The following is a 16,811-nucleotide window of genomic DNA, read 5'->3' as shown; positions in this document are numbered from 1 at the left end:
TCCGCAGCTGGCGAGGCACGTGATCCGCCCGCCTCGCCCGCCCCGGAGCATCACGGGGGATGGAGTCCCGGTGCCGCTGGCGTCCACCTCGCCCTGCCTCGCGCCCCTCTGCTCGGCATGCTCGTTCCCCGCTGGACCCGCCGCCGTTCCTGAGCCAGCGCCCGGCCGGGCCGCCACCGGGGCGCCCTCCGCCGCTCCGCGCTTACAGCTGGGGGCGCAGCGCCCTTGCCGGGGAGCCCGAGCCAGGCGGGGAGAGCGCACTGGCGGCGGGCTAACTCGGGGGCAGGGCGCTGCTTGCTCACGGCCACGCCGGACCGGGGTTTTCCGGGCCCGGAGGAGCCACTTCCCCTTTCCTTTCCCTCCGGGGCCGGGTGGGGGCCTCCCGGCGTCCTCGCCGCAGCTTTTGCCGGGGAGGGGCGGCGATCGCCCGGGTTCCGTCTGCTCGCTCGCCCGCCCGGCGCTCTTCTAAATGGACGGGGAGGACGGCGATGCCCCTTTCCCGAGGGTGCTTTTTACGGGGCGACAAGATGAGGAATGAGCATTTTGGAAGGATCCGATGGAGGCTCCAGCAGCCGGCAACTCCCTGGCGGGGCAGTTTCCAAAGCTGGCCCTCCTCCTCCTCCCGCGAGCTCCCCGGCTGCAGCGCCCCTCAGACGGAGCGCTGGCGGGGCTGCTCCCTGTTCTCTAGCATTCAGTCTGGCCTTTTCCTTATTGAAAAAAATAGGGAAATGCAGTTTTTAAGCTCCGTCACACTGAATATTTTTTATTTATCTGATGGAAAGAGTGGGATGTCCCAGGTCTTGAATAAATATTTATTGCTGAAGTCAAAACCCGTTTTCCACCATGAAATGAATTGGTTCTCTCCAATGCATTACACAGGCAGTGCTTGTGTCACAGGCAGTGCTCAAGGCAGGGGCAGTCTACCTTTCGCACAGAACCACTGAGCGTGGAGACGTTGGCCAAGGTGAGCACCGTCCCGTGGGGCAGGCCTTCTCCGAGGGCAATGTTGGAGACCTCCCCAGGCAGCAGCACTCGGCCCCACATGGCAAAGCCCGCCAGGAGCCCCACAAATGATTCAGAGGATTCGAACCCTCCGCCAAGCGTGTCTTGCTCCTGGCCAAGAAGCAGCGACCCATGGGGCGGAATCTCATAGTCCTTCTGGAAGTTGGAGCCCAGGGAGGCCAGACGTCGGTCCAGGTAGAACCAGTAGCGCCCCTGGAGGGAGGACCAGATGACGCAGACATGGTGCCACCTGCCGTCCAAGACGGCCCCCACTGGCAGTTCCCGGAAAGCGGGGTCACCAATCACAAAATGGATGGAGTTTCGGGGAGCAGCATCCCTGCCGTGGAGCACCAGCTTGTTGTCGTTCTCCTCTGTGGCATAAGACAGGATAGTGCCTAGGTAACGGGCACTGGTCCTCACCCAGCTGCAGAGGCTCAGTTCCAGCAAGCTGGTCTGCAGGCCAGGCTGGAAGGCTGCGAAGTTCTCGGTGGAAGCGTTGGGGAAGACCAGCATGGCGTCCACGTTGCACCCTGCAGGGAAGAAAGAGCGATGGGGCGGCACAGCCGGTTGCAGCTCTGGGTCACCACAGCTTGGGGCTCCAGTTTGGAATTTTATTTCAGGTGGTGACAGTTACATTGAACATTTCCAATCTAAAGCGTGCATGTCACTCGGGGCCCGGACAATGTTTAAAATACCTACAGCAGATAAAATACAAAAAGCAAAGTACAATGCCAAAGCACCTCCAGGTTAGAAGCAGGCAGAAGCAGCAGCAGCTTCTAAGTCCACACAAGTGTCTCCCCAAAAGGAAAGTTCCACCTGTGGAAACAACTTGGCCTCCTGAGGCAGAGGGCTGAAGGGTGGCATTTGGCCAGATAAGCCGCCAGCACATTTTAAGGCCGAGAAGGGCCGCTGCATCAAAGCTTAAGGAGTCTCGCAGCATTCATGCATCAGCACACCCTCCCCTCTATACCTACTTGTCCCTGGTTTCCGAGGCCTTCCTGGAGGCTTCTCCTTTGCAGGGGCTTTGGCTGGGCCAGGAGGCGGTTGTTCCAGGATCTGCTGCTCAGGTGAAGAGGCTGGACCTGGATCCACCTGAAGCGGGGAAGCCTCCTGGCTCAGAAGGGAGCCACTCTGCAGTGCTGCTGGGCTCTTGGCCAGGGCCTCCAGGTGGCCCTCCTGTTGGCGATGCCTGGCACGCAGCTTCTTGGAGGTGGGGCTCTGCCCTCCAGCCGCCTGGGCTGCAGTCCAAGGACTGGGCAGCGCCTCCCTCTGCTTAAGACTCTCCAGCCTCCGCTTGATGCTGCCCAGCTTGCTTCCCTGGCTCCGGAGGGCATCCTGCAGGCTCTCCAAGGCCTTCTGCAGGCTCTGCTGCTGGACAGCCATGTGCCAGAGGTCCTGCCGGTGGCTCTTGAATTCCTGGCTAAGGTTGGACAGGCGGCTCTCCTGCTGCGGCCTCAGCTGCTGTTGCAGCGTCTCCTGCCAGGCCTCTTCCAGGGCTCGGATCCTCAGCACTTGTTTCTTGCCACTCCTTTCCAGCTTCTTCACCCAAGCCTGTAAGCGATGCAGCTCCTCCTGGCTGGAGGCCCGGGACCCGTTGGCCACCAGCTCCAGGCTCTCCTGCTTCTGCAGCAGCTGGTCCATCTTGGTGTGCAGATTGTGAGAAAGGTTGTAGTTCTCTGCCATCTCCTGAAGGCGCGCCAGGGTGACCTCCTGAAACCATCGGAACTGGGAAACAGGAGTCTGGTCAGGCCCCTCGAAGCCCAGGGCAGAGGGGAGGCCCAGGACAATAGCATCGGGAAATGGGTGGGGGCAAGAAAAGTGGGATCCGCTCCTTCCCAGGGCAGGCACAGGCATGACAGCACCGAGAGCCTCAGGGCCCTTCATTTGGTGTTCCTGGCTTCTCTGTGACAAACGCCCACCAGAGAGCAAGGGGGCAAAAGCCCAGGACTGAAGGCTCCTTTTCCTGCCTGACTTTGCAGCCTCACTCTAGGGCACCCCACAGCATTAGAAATCTGCATTTCTGAATGTGTCCAGAGATGGGACTAAGAATATGGCTTCAAGTGCTGCTCAAGATGCCCTCTGAGAGCAAAGCAAAAGGACCAAGTCAGGTTCCCAAAACAAGAACAAAATGGTGTGTGTGTGCGTGTGTGTGTTCCCCTTCCAATACATTCCATTGGTGTTGAACTAATATAGAAAGTTTCTATGAAGCCTTTATACATTTCACTGCATAAGGACACCGGCCAGCGGCCAGATATTTGGACCAAAATACATCATATTTTTCCACCAGCTTCGTTGGAGCTACTGAGTAATCTCATCTATATTTAGGAAGTTGTATTTTTACAATAACAAGTACAATTATTTATAGCACTAACTGAAAATGGTTGATGAGTGTAACGATCAATGTGCTAATTTTGCTATTTTGGGTGGCAAATATTTCATTGTTTTGAAGTTTTGAGATGTTCTGAGATCGTTTTCTTGTCTTCTCCTGAAATGGTCGGGCTATTTGTGGCAAACTGTATTAGTTCATGTGCCCCGGCTACTCTTCTTTAGCCAGCTCTTCTAAATGTGGACCACCATTCCTCTTACCCCCAACTATCACGGCAAGTGGAGACTCTGGCTGTGCTTGATGGGATTTGCAGTACAAGACTCTGGAGGCCCAGGCTGGCAAGAAAGCCCAAACCCAGGAGACTTTCACAAAATAACCTTATCTTTAAATCCATCCAAAAATGCAGAAATACAATTTGCTGGGCCAGTATCTGCGGCCAATCTTAGCCTAAAATGGCCTCTGGCAAAACCCGAAAGGCTTATATATCACACCACCAGTTGTTGTCACTAACTTTTGCAGGAAACATGACCTGGGTCTGAGCAAGGGAGGGAGGGAGCTGGAGCCACAATGTCGTGTGAGCTTTCGAGCATCCCCCAGCAGTCTCCCAGGCTGCGGGAACCCAAGGGAACTGTAATAAGAAGGAGGATTGGCAACTCCCCCCCCCCGCCTCCCTCCCATTATTGCCTGTTGGGACCTATAAAATTGGGAGCTTATCTGAGCTGCAGTTCCTTCTTTATTTTCCCTGAAACGGTTCCATCACTTTATTTATTCTTGGCGATTATAGCCGGTTGTCAAGCAGACATCGCCAGGCTCCCTTTTCCCCTCTGGGTACCCCCCATCCAGTTGGATCTGGCTGGAAACAGCCCCCCCCCCAAGCTGGCGGTTGTTGGGGCTCAAGAACAGAAGCAGCCTCCTTAAGGAATTCAATGTGCTTGGATCGCTTACTTGTTGCCGTTTAAGAAAAGGAGAATAGCAGAATAAGTACCACATAATAAGCTCGGGTCAAAGCTGGCAGCCTAGTTCAACAGGCCCCCTTTTCCTGCTCCCGAGTCCATCATTCTGGCCCGATTTTGCTGGTTTTTTTGTATAGCGAACTAGCCGAAAACGCCCCCTGGAAAAAGTGACCCTCAACGCACAAACGGGAGCTTCGAAGGGGAGAGCAGGAATCCCCGGGAGGAGGCGCCGCCGCGTTTCAGGAGGAGGCCAGCCGTGGAGACCGGGCACCGCGTCCTCCCCCGGGGGAAAGGGGATGCGGCTGCCCGGCCCGTCCGCACTTCTGGGGTCAGAAGCAGAATATACGCGTCGGGGCGGGAAAAGGACCGGCGCCCGCTCCGACCGCAGACAGGGAAGGGAAGGAGGGAGCGGAGCGGCGCGGCTCACCTGCGCTTCCAGGCGCCGGAGCTTCTCGAAGAGGGGCCGCCGCAGCTCAGCTGCCCCCGGGGGCTGCAGCAGGGCGCCCCGCAGACAGGCGGCCGCCAGGACCAGCGCCACGGGCACGAACCCCGCCGCCGCCCGCATCCCGAAGCCGCTGCGCATCCCAGAGAGACGAGCTTGGCTGGCACGATCGCCTGGCCGTGCCCGGAATAGACCAGGCCCGCCGGGACCCCGGAGCCCCCTTTCGCTGCGCCGCGGGAGGGAGGGGGGAGGGAGGGAGGGGCAGAGGGAGCGCGATCCCAGCCCGCGGGGACAGGACGGGAGGCCACGCGGTGCTGCGACGCGCCGAGGGCTGTTGGGGGCGGGCAGGAGACAGGCGGAACGAGTCGGTTCGGACGGGGCGGGGGACACCCCATCCCAGGAAAGACCCCCGGGGCCGCAGGAGGCAGCTGTCCGCAGGGAGGAAAGCGGCGGAAAGACTCCTCTCCGTGGCGCAAGCGCCAGACGCCGCCCCGAAAGACGCCCCTGGTGGGCAGCCGCGGCCCTTCTGAGGCTGGACTACCTCGCAGGGCTGTTAGCAGCTCTTCCTCGCCCGCCCCTCGCCCCGCCGCACAGGAATGAGCGGCAGGGGGCACTGTGGCGGCTCCGCGTTCGGCAGAGCGCCCCCTTTCGCGCAGGCGCGCTCCCGGTTCAGACGGCACGGCGGCACGCATGCGCGGCCGGAAGTGGCTGTCAGAGGGGCTCCGCGGCCCCCGGTGAGTGAGCGGCGCCCCGGGGTTTCGTCGCCCTCCTGGCGGCGGCAGCGGCCGTTCTCGGTGTTCTCGACGCCAATTTGCCCCGGCCCCGTGGCTTCGCGTCGCTGCGCCCCTCCCTCCCCCACCGCTGGCATCCCCAGGTAGACTGCCCCTGCCTCCGGAGGCTCTCTCCGGACTGCCCCCCCTTCCCGCAACGCCGGGTGCCCGGCAGCCCGGATCGCCCGGGCCGCCTTGCCAGGGGGTCCTGCGGTGCGGAAGGGCTTTCCCGCCTTGCGGGCGGGAGCAGCTGCCCTCAGGCCGACGGGCGGGTCCGAGTGGTCATCGTCCCGGGCGGAGGGGGCTGCAAGCCGGGGGAGGTGTAGACTGCCTCTGAAGCGGGAGGCTCCTTCGATGAATACCTAGATGGTGGTTCTTGTTCCCGCTGGAGAGTAAGTAAAAAACGCTTTATGTCCTGTTGGATGAAGCCCTAGAGTGCCTGCCCGCTTCCTCCACGGCCGCTGCTCCGGCAAAGCCTTCCACGCTTGTGTGTGTGTGTGTGTGTTACAATGCTCCAGCATAAACAAAATAGAATTTTCTCTCTGCCTCGACAACAAACGAGGGCAATTCTTTCCCACTTCCCTCCTGAAATGCTGCAGGACCCGAATATTCTCTCCTGTTCCAGGTGAGCCAGGGTGGGTGAGAAAGGAGCTTTGCTTTAATTCTGCTTTGTAGGAAAAAGAGTCAAACCCAGCTTCTCTTTGAGGTCAGTTTCTCTGTTCGAAAGGAATTCTGTTCTCAATAGTCTGCTTTGCTAAGGTGAGGATAAATAACTGATTGCAGATTGAGAGGAGCTACTTTCAGAGGCTGATTTGCGCTGAAGTAGCAACACAGAGGTGCACAGTGTGTTCTTTTAGGATATAGGATGTTTGCACTTCAGTAAGAAAAACAGCCACGTGTTTAATGATGGTCAGAATTGGGGATTTATTACAAAGCAATTCCACCTTTTCTTTACACGCTCAGGGTATTAGCAATATCCTCACTTTGTTTTTTTATTTTGTTGGTTTAAATCAAACCACCTGTTTGACCCACTTAAAAATCTAGATGTGCGTAAGACACAGTACTATGGGGACATTGTTTATTTATTTATTTATTTTATTGGATTTATATACCGCCCTTCTCCTGAAGGACTTGGGGCGGTGTACAGGGCAGTTAAAACACAATATACAAAGTTAAAAAATAAATTAAATTAGCCCCAACAAATAAATCACATTCTAAAAATTTAAAATTCCAATCCCTCAGTCCAGGCCGGCAAGCTCAAATAACCAAGTTTTCAGGTCGTGGCGAAAGGAGCGAAGGTCGGGAGCCGTCCGGAGCTCAACAGGGAGCTGGTTCCAGAGGGCAGGCGCGCCCACAGAGAATGCTCTCCCCCTGGGGGCCGCCAGTTGGCATTCCTTGACCGAGGGCACCCTGAGGAGGCCCTCTCTGTGGGAGCACACAGGACGATGGGAAGTTAACGCCGGCAGAAGGTGCTCCCGTAAATAATCCAGACCCATGCCATTTAGGGCTTTATAGGTCATCACCAGCACCTTGAATCTCACCCGGAGGACAACTGGAAGCCAATGCAGCTCGCGGAGCAGAGGTGTTATATGGGAGTATCGGGAGACCCCCATCACCACTCGCGCGGCTGCATTCTGCACCAGTTGGAGCCTCCGAGTGGACCTCAAGGGCAGCTCCATGTAGAGAGCATTGCAGTAGTGAATCCGAGAGGTCACGAGCGCATGAGTGACTGTACGTAGGGCATCTCGGTCCAAATAGGGCCACAACTGGCGCACCAGGCGAACCTGGGCAAAAGCCCCCCTGGTCACAGCTCCTATATGATCTTTTAAACTGAGCTGTGAATCAAGGAGGACACCCAAGTTGTGAGCCCTATCTACGGGGGGGGGGGTAACACCTTACCCCCCATAGTTAAAGATGGAATAAACTGGGTAACCCGAGATGCCAGTATGTACAGCCACTCGGTCTTGTCGGGATTAAGACAAAGCCTGTTCCTCCCCATCCAGACCCTCCCCGCCTCCAGGCACCGGGACATCACGGCGAGGGCATCACTGGGTTGATTTGGGGTGGAAATAAAAAGTTGGGTATCATCAGCATACTGATGATACCCTACCCCAAAACCACAAATGATCTCACCCAGCGGCTTCATATAGATGTTGAACAGGAGGGGCGAGAGGACCGACCCCTGAGGGACTCCACAAACGAGAGGCCTCGAGGCCGACCTCTGCCCCCCTGCCAACACCAACTGCGAACGACCCAGGAGGTAGGAGGAGAACCACCGTAAAACAGTCCCAACCCCCTGAGGTGCCGCAGTAAGGTACCATGGTCGATAATATCAAAAGCCGCTGAGAGCTCTAATAGGACTAGGACAGAGGAACAACCCCTGTCCCGAGCCCGCCAGAGATCATTCACCAGCATGACCAATGCTGTCTCCGTGCTGTACCCGGGCCTCAAACCCGATTGGTAGGGGTCCAGATAATCCACTTCCTCCAGGAACAGTGTTATAATGTTGTTCATGTGTTATAATGCTTATGTTGCATAGTTAATTGATATTTTTCCATTTCTACTTAGAAGGAATTCAAAACTGGTAATAGTCAAAATGTAAAATGAATCAAAATTGCCACAAATGATGGTCCTTATTAACTTGAGCCATTATAATCTAGAAAGCATTTCAGGAGCTGCTAAGAATTTTTGCATGAGACAAACAATTCCTGTCTCTGAGGCGTGTAGAAACTAAAGGGGCCTCTTTTGCCATCTTCCAGTTGCCCTCGGGGCTGGAGAATGTGAGGCCGCTGCCGTCTCTTGTCAGCCACAGACATGGAGGAGGAGGGCCTTCCTTTGCCAGCAGAGAGGCTGGACGCTCCAGGGATCAGCCGGCGGGTCTCCGTCAGCGAGTTCTCCTGCCACTGCTGCTACGACATTCTCATCAACCCCACCACCTTGAACTGCGGGCACAGCTTCTGCCGGCACTGCCTGGCATTATGGTGGACGTCTTCCAAGAAGAACGAGTGTCCGGAGTGCCGGGAAAAATGGGAAGGGTTCCCAAAGGTCAACATCCTCCTCAGGTGACCATTGCCTGCCAGCTTCGCCCACCCCAGTTGCCAGGCTGAGAACCAAGCAGTGGTCCCAAGACGTCCAGAGGCGAGCGCCTGGGGAGAGGCGAGCTGCCCTGGGGCTCGTTTCTCTGCCCTGGCCAGGAGCCTTGGTGCCTCCCCAACTGCGCCTTGGGGCACATCAGGAGGGAGTGACTGAATGCTTTCCTTTGGCCTAGTTACCTCTGCTCCTCTTAGCAGGGTGCGCCCTTGGTAAGAAGCAAGCCTGAGGTTGCATTGCTTCCTCTAAAGGCAGACGGGTCTTCCTTCCCCAGCCGACTGCAAGGTGGGCAGAGCCAAACAAAGATTACTGGGAGAACCAGCAAGTGATTCCTGTTGAAGGATTTGGGCAGGCCTGAGTCAGGGGATGCTCTGGACGTGTCTCTCACTGCAAGTTAGAAAAGGCTTTTCCAGAAATTAACAAGCTGGCTCGTGACCAGCAAAGTCGGCTCAAGGAGTTTTTCCCCTTCCAGGAATGCTGTTGAAAAGTTGTTCCCGGCTGCCATTGAGCAGCGCAAAGACGACATCTTGCAAAACCACGAGGCAACGCAAAGTCTGGCTGCTTTTCAGAAGTATGGGAGCGACCAGCTCACGGCAGCCCCCAGTGCCGGGAGGGTGAACCCGCCCGGAGGAGGCTTTTTCTCCGGTGTCCTGACCGCGTTGACCTGTGTGGCGGTACGGCTCCCCGAGGACATTTTTCACAAGCACTGCCATGACGGGGGCGAGGGGAGGCTTTGCAGGGCACCGTTTGAGCAGTGCAGCCGAGCAGGCTCTGCAAGGGGGGCTGAGCTTCTGGTGTGGTTCTCTGACTGCCTGCATGGAAACCAGGGAGTGGGCTTGGCTGCCCGCCCAGTTTCTAAGAGCTGTGCCCCCCTGTTGCTGCCACTTTCTCTTTGGCGCTCAGGAAGCGAGGCTGAAGGGCAGTGGCTGTGGTTGGCTGGCCTCTTGTGCCGCCTTATCCCAGAGAACTGGCCACATGTGGCTTATTGAAAACAGTGTTCCTAAGACATTAAGCTATAATTTAAAGTTGCTTGCCACAAGCATGGATGGCTTGTCTAGATCAGACTTTGAACATGATGCTTATTGTAGTTGCTTTAAGCACCCACAGCCCCTCCCCGGCCCAGCCTCAGATGCTCTCGATTGGTCTCTTAGGTGGTTTTGCTGGGCTACCACTGGAGCAGCCGGGAGTCAGAGGACGGCCTGCTGGTCCACAAGCCTGTCGCCAAATGGACGGCAGAGGAGGTGGCCCACTGGCTTGGGCAGCTGGGGCCTTGGACATCCCTCTACAAGGAGAGGTTCCTGCAGGAGAGGGTGAATGGACGGTGAGTCAGATTGTTTGGGCAGAGGGAAGATGGGAGGATTTGAACACAAAGCCTTGCCTGTCATTCTCAGGGGACGTGCAAATGGGGACAAACGTATGATGTTCATGGCCTGCTTGGGAGTCGTAGGCGATTGGCTGCTGCCTGGCCAAGGATTTCAGCTCCCTTTAGAGTTTCATTTTGCTCTGGGTGAAAATGTCTATGACTTCTTAAAAGTCTCCATGGAGACTTTGGGGCTTTGCAGTGCTGGAGCCGGGCCTGAATGGTTCATCTTGCAGGCTGCTTCTGATGCTGACCGATGAAGAACTCAGACAGGCTCCTTACCAGGTGGAGAACAGCAGCCACAGAAAAGCCATCACAATGGAACTCGAGTGGGTGAAGATGCGGGGGCTGAAGCCGCCACAGAACCTCTGGGAGTACAAAGTGAGTCAAGTGGAGCCGCTCAGACCGTTCTGATCCAGAGGATGAAAACCCAAGGCCAGCGGCCCTGGCCTCTTCACCCTCCTGGCTGATGGGGCCTAGAGGGGGTCTTCTCCCACATCTCACGTCCCAGGCCTAGCAAGCAGCATCGTGCCTGGGGGAGCCCGGCCGGTGGCGGAGCAAAGCCCCTGGCCATTTTGTCCACAAATATCCCTGGCCTTGCAGGCGGTGCAGCCTGGAAAATCGCTGTTCCTGCTCTACGCCTTGAAGAGCTCCCCTCGGCTCACCCTGCTCTACTTGTACCTGTCGGATTACAGCAACACCTTCCTGCCCTTCATTCACACCGTCTGCCCGGTGCCGGAGGACAAGGAGCTTGCAGACGTTATTGCAAAACTGCACGTAAGTGTGGAGTCCCGGGCAGTTTGGCCTTTGACCCTGGCAAGAAGCAAGGGGTGTCTGCGCCTCCAGCTGTTGCTCGTCTTCTGTCTCTGCAGGACCACAAGGACCCGGTGTGGAAACAGTGGCGGGAATTCCTGGTGAAGTTTGCTTTTCTGCCCTATCAGCTGCTTGCCGAGTTTGCTTGGGACTGGCTGGAGGTCCATTATTGGACCTCCCGCTTCATCATCGTGAATGCCATGCTGCTCTCCGTGCTGGAGCTGCTCTCCTTCTGGCGGCTCTGGTCGAGGCGGGAGCTGAAGTGAGTCCCTTGCCTCCCTCCTGGGCGGGGTGTGTGTGTCTTCTTAAGGACAGACTTAAATTATTGGCCACAGTTACATTGGTCCATCTCAAAGAAAGACTTTCCTAGTTTTTCCTGCTCTAGCACAGAGGCAGCTGGCTCAGAGGGACCTACTTGAAAACTGTCCATCTTTAGGCTCTGCCCTTCACAAAAAGTCCCCCCCCCCCAGGGCTCGGTGTTCATGCCGTTCGTTTCCTTTCAAGCTCATCCCCACCCTCCTTTCTGTCTCGGGATAGCCTGGTCTGGCCACTATTGCAAGGACAAGCAGGGCCTGTAAAAGACCCGGGACATCGTCGGGGTGAATCTAAAAGCTGCCAAGCCCAGATGTTAACCGTTCTCTCTCTTCCCCTCCTTCTTTTCAGGAGAATTCCCTACTGGATGTGGAGCCACTTCTGGAAAATGTCAACCCAGGGATTCCTGATGGCCATTTTCTGGCCAGTTATTCCCCAGTTTGCCTGCAATTGCCTCTTTTACTGGGCTTTGTACTTCAACCCAATCATTAATATTGACCTTGTAGTGAAGGAAGTCCGTCGGCTGGAAACCCAAGTGCTGTGAGGGCTCTGGCCTTGGGACGGCCGGACCCTCCATCGTCTGGGGCAGGATGCTGAGGGATCAGCTCCGTCCTTCTGCACTTCTAAATCAGCTGATACTTCCTCCATGGGTAACTGAACAGTCTAGTTTTGCAGCTCTTTGCGTGCCCCACTTTCTTTTCAGGAGCAAGAGGCACTTTCTCCTTGGAGCAGAGAAGATGAAATGTTTGCATAATCCAAACTCTTACTTTGAGCCGACTGAAGCAGGGTTGCAAACTCTTTGGGAAAGGATACCTTGCGTGTAAGTAGGTGAATTGGTTTATCTGTGTGTCTAAATTTCCTCTGTGTTGCTTTGTGTTAAATCTCTGGTGAAACTAAAACAATCTTTATGTTAAATGTGATGTCCCTATGAATGAAATTTGACTCTGCATTTGTGTTAACATGATCTTTAAATTTGCATAGAACATTTTTACAAATTAAATAATATTTTCTAAAAGCAGCAATATTTCTCTTTTCACCCAGTATTCCCTCCTTCCCTTTCTTGTTTAGATTGTGAGGTAGGCGGGACTGAACAATGGCTGGTCTCATGGCTGCCTGGTGACCATCAATGTCCAGGCTGCGATGACGGGAGTTGAACCTTGCTATGCTCATTAAACTAGCTCTGCTCTATGCCCTCCCTGGCCGCCCTGGGTGCTCTTTCTTTCTGTACAGTAATGGAATGTGGGAATGACCAGGGGAGGCGGAAGAAGGTCAGAAAGCCCCTCCCAAGCTTCTTGAGCTGTGAAGGAGATGGGGAGAGATTTGGACTTTCAGACTTGCAAGATTCTGTTAATGTAAAGCTTTACAAAAAAGTAGAAACGGTCCATCTGGTTGTCTTTCCTTTCTGGTCTACCCCCTGTGGCTGACACCAATCTTGTAAGTCCTAAAATTTCTCTCCTATCTCCTTCTCCATTACAACCACAAAACTAGGAAAGGGGTCTTCTAACCCTCTTGCTCCCCCCACTTTCCTGCTGAGGGCTAAGTTGCCTTTTCTCTGACCATCCCTGGCTGCCTCTGCCCAGTCTCATTCCCACACGCCATTACTCGCTAGTGCAAAATTTTGCATCCCAAAGGAGTTGGGCTTGCGCTGGGTGACATCCTGGAAGTGAGACCCCAGCGCTGCCTGCAGACTCTCCCAGTGCAGCAGGACGAGGCCGGGCCCTCCGAGGGGGAGTAGCCGTTCAGGTCCTGAATCGGAAGGCGGACAAGCAGAGAAGCCATGCAAGGGAGCGTCAGTCGTCTGGGCAGGTGGGGCCCTTCTCTCCACACTGGGTGTCTGGCCAGAACAAATAGGTCACGTTGTAGGGGGCTTTTGCCAGGCACTTGGCTGCGCTGTGGTCACACTCACAAGCCATCTTTTGGCACTTGTCTTCGATGTCGTCTGCAAAAGGAAAGAGACCAACAAGCACTGAAGCCACAGGAGGAGTTGCCACACGAAGCTTTCCAAGTGGGCTGGAAGGGTGGAGGCTCCGGCCTGTCCTGCCAAGAAGCAACTCACCACACTTGGCTTTGCCGTCCTGGCACTCCCAGGGGTACCACCACGTTTTGGGGGTGCAGCTGTCCTCCTCGGCTCTTCCATAGCAACAGTCATGCTTAAAGCAGCACCTGGCAGAACCAGAGGAGACCCGCTGAGCCAAGCTCAGGTGAACCCCCTCACCCAACCCTTCTCAGCCTGTTTGGGGGGGGGCACTGTGCTTCCTGCAAAAGGTCACGGTGCTTACTCAGGTGGGTGATCATTTTTATATCTATAATGTAGATAGATGGTGTGGGTAAAGAATTAATTATTGCTCTTTTGGACAGTTGGAGCTCTGGGCCTCCAGGAGAGCTGCTCCTTCCTCATGTTGCGTCCTCTCACCTGAAGCAGCTTCTGTGCAGAAAGCCAAGGAGGGCTGTTTCCCCAATGGCCCAGTGCTATCACTTTCGACTTCATTTTAGTTTCCCCCAATAATCCTGAATAATTTATAGTTGAGCTGGATTTGGAGGCACCCCGTTCAAGGGCCAGTCCCGGGAGTCCAGAGGCCATCCAAAGCCCCTAGTTCTACGCGAGGTGATGGTGCTGTGGCAGCTTAATTTGATGTGACACCGGTGCCCAGCTTGCCTCTACCCCTGCCTTTAAAAATGAAGCTGGGCAGCTGGCCCACATCAGCCAGGATGTGGGGTAAAATATGAACAAAAGAAAACATGTTTCCTGGCCAAAATGGCTGGACTTGACCTTCACAACTGAAGCAAAGGTCTCATTCTGCCAAACTAGTGGAAGCAAAAGAACATGCGTTTCCAAGTGCTTAAAATACACTACAGCTAAATATGACTCTTTGGGGCAGCTTCTATTCTGAGTTTATAGCGATGGCAGGATGTGGTGTAAGGAGGGTGGCTTGGCATCGCCTGGGCCTTCTCAGGATGGTGTGCCTTCCACGTTTGCACTTTCAGAAGCAGGCGTGAGCTCAGCCACTTCCCAGAATCCCTCCAGCTGTGCCCATCCAGGATATCTTAAAAGCAAAGGCATCTGGCAGTTTCTCTTTTTAATCCAGCTTCCCAGGAAGGAAACCCCCAGTTCCTCTGCCTCAGGATTCCAAGCCTAGGAAGCAGACGGGAGGGAGGTTGCTTGGTGCCCAGCGGGAGCTCTCGCCGGCCATGGGGCAAGAGGCCGACGGGAGCACTTACCAGTCGACTTGGTCCTTGGGCCAGCCACGGCCTCCCCAGCCGCAGTAACATCCGTAGCGAATGTAGGCCAGGGGAGTTCGCCCCGTGGTGCACTGGATCATCCCGGCCAGCTGGAGGATTCCTCTGCGGGGCCGAGAAGGGGCTTTGCCCAAAGGGCATCCTGACATGCAGGAGGAAAAAAAGCATCAGGAGGGCAGCTTTGGGGCAGGGGGGGCGGTCTTGCCTGTCCTCTGCTGTCATTCCCATCTGATTCTGCTCCTGGTTAAGTGGGGTGGGGGGGCAATTCCAATAAATCTGCCTAGCAGCCCCCAGCAACCCACTTGAAAGGCAAGGGAAGAAGATGCACACACGAGAGCCTCTCATTCATGGAGGTGCCCCAAAGCAGGACCCACCCAAAGCTCTGATCCCCAAGGAGCCCCACCTCCGGTAGCAGCAGCAGCAGCAGAGGTCCCAAGAGACGCCCAGGGCTGTTTTAAAGGTGGGTTGCTGGGGTTCAAACACCCCCAGCTTCCTGGGGCACTAACAGAAACCCTCTGCCATCAGCCTTCTCGCTGGGCGTTTGGAAGCTGTAACAGCCTCTTCCCATCTCCCTCTTTGCTTTACATTTACGGCATCAGGTAAACAGCACAAAAAGGGGAGCCACCTCCCTGGGAAGGCCGGGTGCAGCCTGCAAGGGGGCCAGGGGTGATGGGAGAAAAGATCCTGTCGATTTATATTAGGATAAAGTAGAAATAGATCCTCTGGTGGTGTTTCCTGTCTGGTCTACCTCACAGGCTGACACCAATCTTATCCATAGGAACCCCAATACCTCAAATGACACCTGCCCATCACAGAGAGGAGTCCAAGGCAATTCCCCCAACATGCCCCTTGAAAAGCGGCAGGGTCCCTTTCTCTGGGATCTCCGTTTGGGCAGGTCGTCACACCCTTAAGCTGTGCCTGGAAATGCCCCCCCCCCCAATTATGTGAAGGGTGAAGTCTACTGCTCCCAGTTTCTTTGCTCCACTAAGTAGCATCCAGCGAGATCAGTGCAGGGAAAGGGAACTCGGCGCCCTCCAGACTCCCCTTAACCTGGTTACCGAATTAACCCACACTCTGAATTCATCCCACGAACGCGTTCATACAAGCCCAAGGTCCCTCGCCAGCACCCCCGGGGAGGGCACCCCGCGAGGAAAGAGGGCTCGCCGCCAACTCACCGCTCCGCACCAGCCCCAGCAGCAGCAGCAGCAGCAGCAGCAGCGGCGGCGGCGGGGCCATCAGCGACAATCCGGGGAGACGACCGGTCCCGCGCTCTGCCCGTCCGTCCAGTTCAGGCGCCGCCGCGGGAACCTCTGCTTCTCCCCGGCCGGCCGGGCGGTGCGCTTCTGCCGCCGCCGCCGCCGCCCGCCGGTCTCCATCCCCTTCTCCGCCCACGCGCCCGCCCCGCACGCGCCACGCAGCTCGGGCGCAGCGGCGGCTGCTCGGGGCCCTCCGGGGCTCCTGCCGGCGTCGCCGCGAGGCTGTTCGCGGGCGTCCCTGCGCAACTGCCGGGCCCGCCGCGCGCGCGAGAGGGGCGAGCGTGGCAAGCCGGAGCGAGGGGCGGGGGAGCCCCCAGCCCCACCTGAAGGGCCCCGCGAGCGCTCCTCCCCCGCCCGCCCAGAGCTGGGATTCCCGGGCTCCCGGTGGTGGGGAGCGAGAAAGTCGCCTGCCCTGGCTTGGGGGTCCCGCGCCTCGCCGTGGGGTTCAGCTAATGGCCGGCCGGGCCGGGCAGGATTGGGTCCCCTTGGAAAGCTCTCTCCCCACCCCCCAGGCCCGTCTAAAAATGAAAGAGCTCAAGGACAGCCAGAGTGCGGTGAATGAGGGAGAAAGGCCACCTGTCCCTCTCCCTGACCAGGTGCCCTTGTCTCTAATTAAGACTCAGTTTGTTCTAGATAACACGGGTGGTGAGCATTGTGGGTGTTCCTGGCACAAGCACTCCCTGGCATTCTTGTCACTCACTCTGGCTTTCCAAAGTGATTGTGGCTGAAGACGCCCACAGCCCCTCTTCCTGCTCTCTCTGGGTAAAAGAAAGCGGTGTGTGTGTGTGTGTGTGTGCAAATCACCTGCTGCAAAATGAATTCCACACTCCCAGCACCCAGTCCCGCATGGCCTTGGACTTCCTGCACCTGGTCTCCCCAAAGGTCACCTGCCCATTGGCCGGACCCTTCCTGCTGTGGCAGGGCTTATAAATCCCAGGCTCAGCTTCTCTCTTCAGAAAGGGGGAGCCCATTCTTTTGGGTCACCTTATCGTGTCTGACCAGCAGCACCAAAGCAGGATGGACTGGTTGGACAATCAGGTGGGGCTGGCTCGCCCCCCCAACGTCTTCCTTCCTCCAGCCTGCCCGTGGCACGCCCCCCAGGCCCTCTAGGATCCTCTTCCCGCTGCTTTCCTGCTCCCTAGGAGGAGGCCTTCTCCCAGCCAGCTAAAGTTCTCTCTCACCCTTTTAGCTTGCTATTTAACCTAATGGTGGCTGATGCGCTTCGTCTCATGGCCTCTTTGCAAAGAAAG

General features: G+C 56.5%; 3 protein-coding genes across 10 annotated transcripts; 1 reads left to right on the top strand and 2 right to left on the bottom strand.

The window, feature by feature from the left end:
- Positions 1-278: 278 nt before the first annotated feature.
- Positions 279-4,948, bottom strand: PTX4 (pentraxin 4). Of its 2 annotated transcripts, XM_083372483.1 has the most exons (3): positions 4,709-4,948; positions 1,977-2,727; positions 279-1,532 (listed from the first exon to the last, which is right to left on the bottom strand). In XM_083372483.1, the coding sequence occupies exons 1-3, from the start codon at positions 4,862-4,864 to the stop codon at positions 892-894; spliced, it is 1,548 nt and encodes a 515-aa protein (XP_083228609.1). In that variant the 5' UTR covers positions 4,865-4,948; the 3' UTR covers positions 279-891. The 2 variants fall into 2 exon arrangements, with proteins under 2 accessions (XP_083228609.1, XP_083228608.1); XM_083372482.1 differs by lacking the exon at positions 4,709-4,948 and having other exon boundaries at positions 1,977-2,999.
- A 441-nt stretch (positions 4,949-5,389) lies between these two features.
- Positions 5,390-12,263, top strand: BFAR (bifunctional apoptosis regulator). Of its 7 annotated transcripts, none has more exons than XR_014493668.1 (9): positions 5,486-5,885; positions 8,253-8,555; positions 9,056-9,257; positions 9,735-9,904; positions 10,180-10,324; positions 10,547-10,720; positions 10,816-11,018; positions 11,420-11,718; positions 12,137-12,263. XR_014493668.1 is itself a non-coding variant. In XM_083372686.1 (8 exons), exons 2-8 carry the CDS (start codon positions 8,308-8,310, stop codon positions 11,610-11,612), a joined length of 1,335 nt encoding a protein of 444 aa, XP_083228812.1. In that variant the 5' UTR covers positions 5,390-5,457; positions 8,253-8,307; the 3' UTR covers positions 11,613-12,097. The 7 variants fall into 7 exon arrangements, 4 of the variants coding, with proteins under 4 accessions (XP_083228812.1, XP_083228809.1, XP_083228811.1 ...); XR_014493669.1 differs by having other exon boundaries at positions 11,420-11,888; XR_014493670.1 differs by having other exon boundaries at positions 11,420-11,888; positions 12,110-12,263.
- Positions 12,264-12,441: 178 nt separating this feature from the next.
- On the bottom strand, positions 12,442-15,541 carry PLA2G10 (phospholipase A2 group X; the record flags this gene model as incomplete). Its single annotated transcript, XM_083372463.1, has 4 exons — positions 12,442-13,007; positions 13,125-13,231; positions 14,288-14,447; positions 15,481-15,541. 4 exons carry the CDS (start codon positions 15,539-15,541, stop codon positions 12,859-12,861), a joined length of 477 nt encoding a protein of 158 aa, XP_083228589.1. The 3' UTR covers positions 12,442-12,858.
- Between the last annotated feature and the right edge of the window lie 1,270 nt (positions 15,542-16,811).

The sequence above is a fragment of the Vipera ursinii genome (genome assembly GCF_947247035.1).
Source record: "Vipera ursinii genome assembly, chromosome: 13".
NCBI classification, from domain to species: Eukaryota; Metazoa; Chordata; class Lepidosauria; order Squamata; family Viperidae; genus Vipera; species Vipera ursinii.
This window is presented reverse-complemented; position numbering and strand designations above follow the sequence as displayed.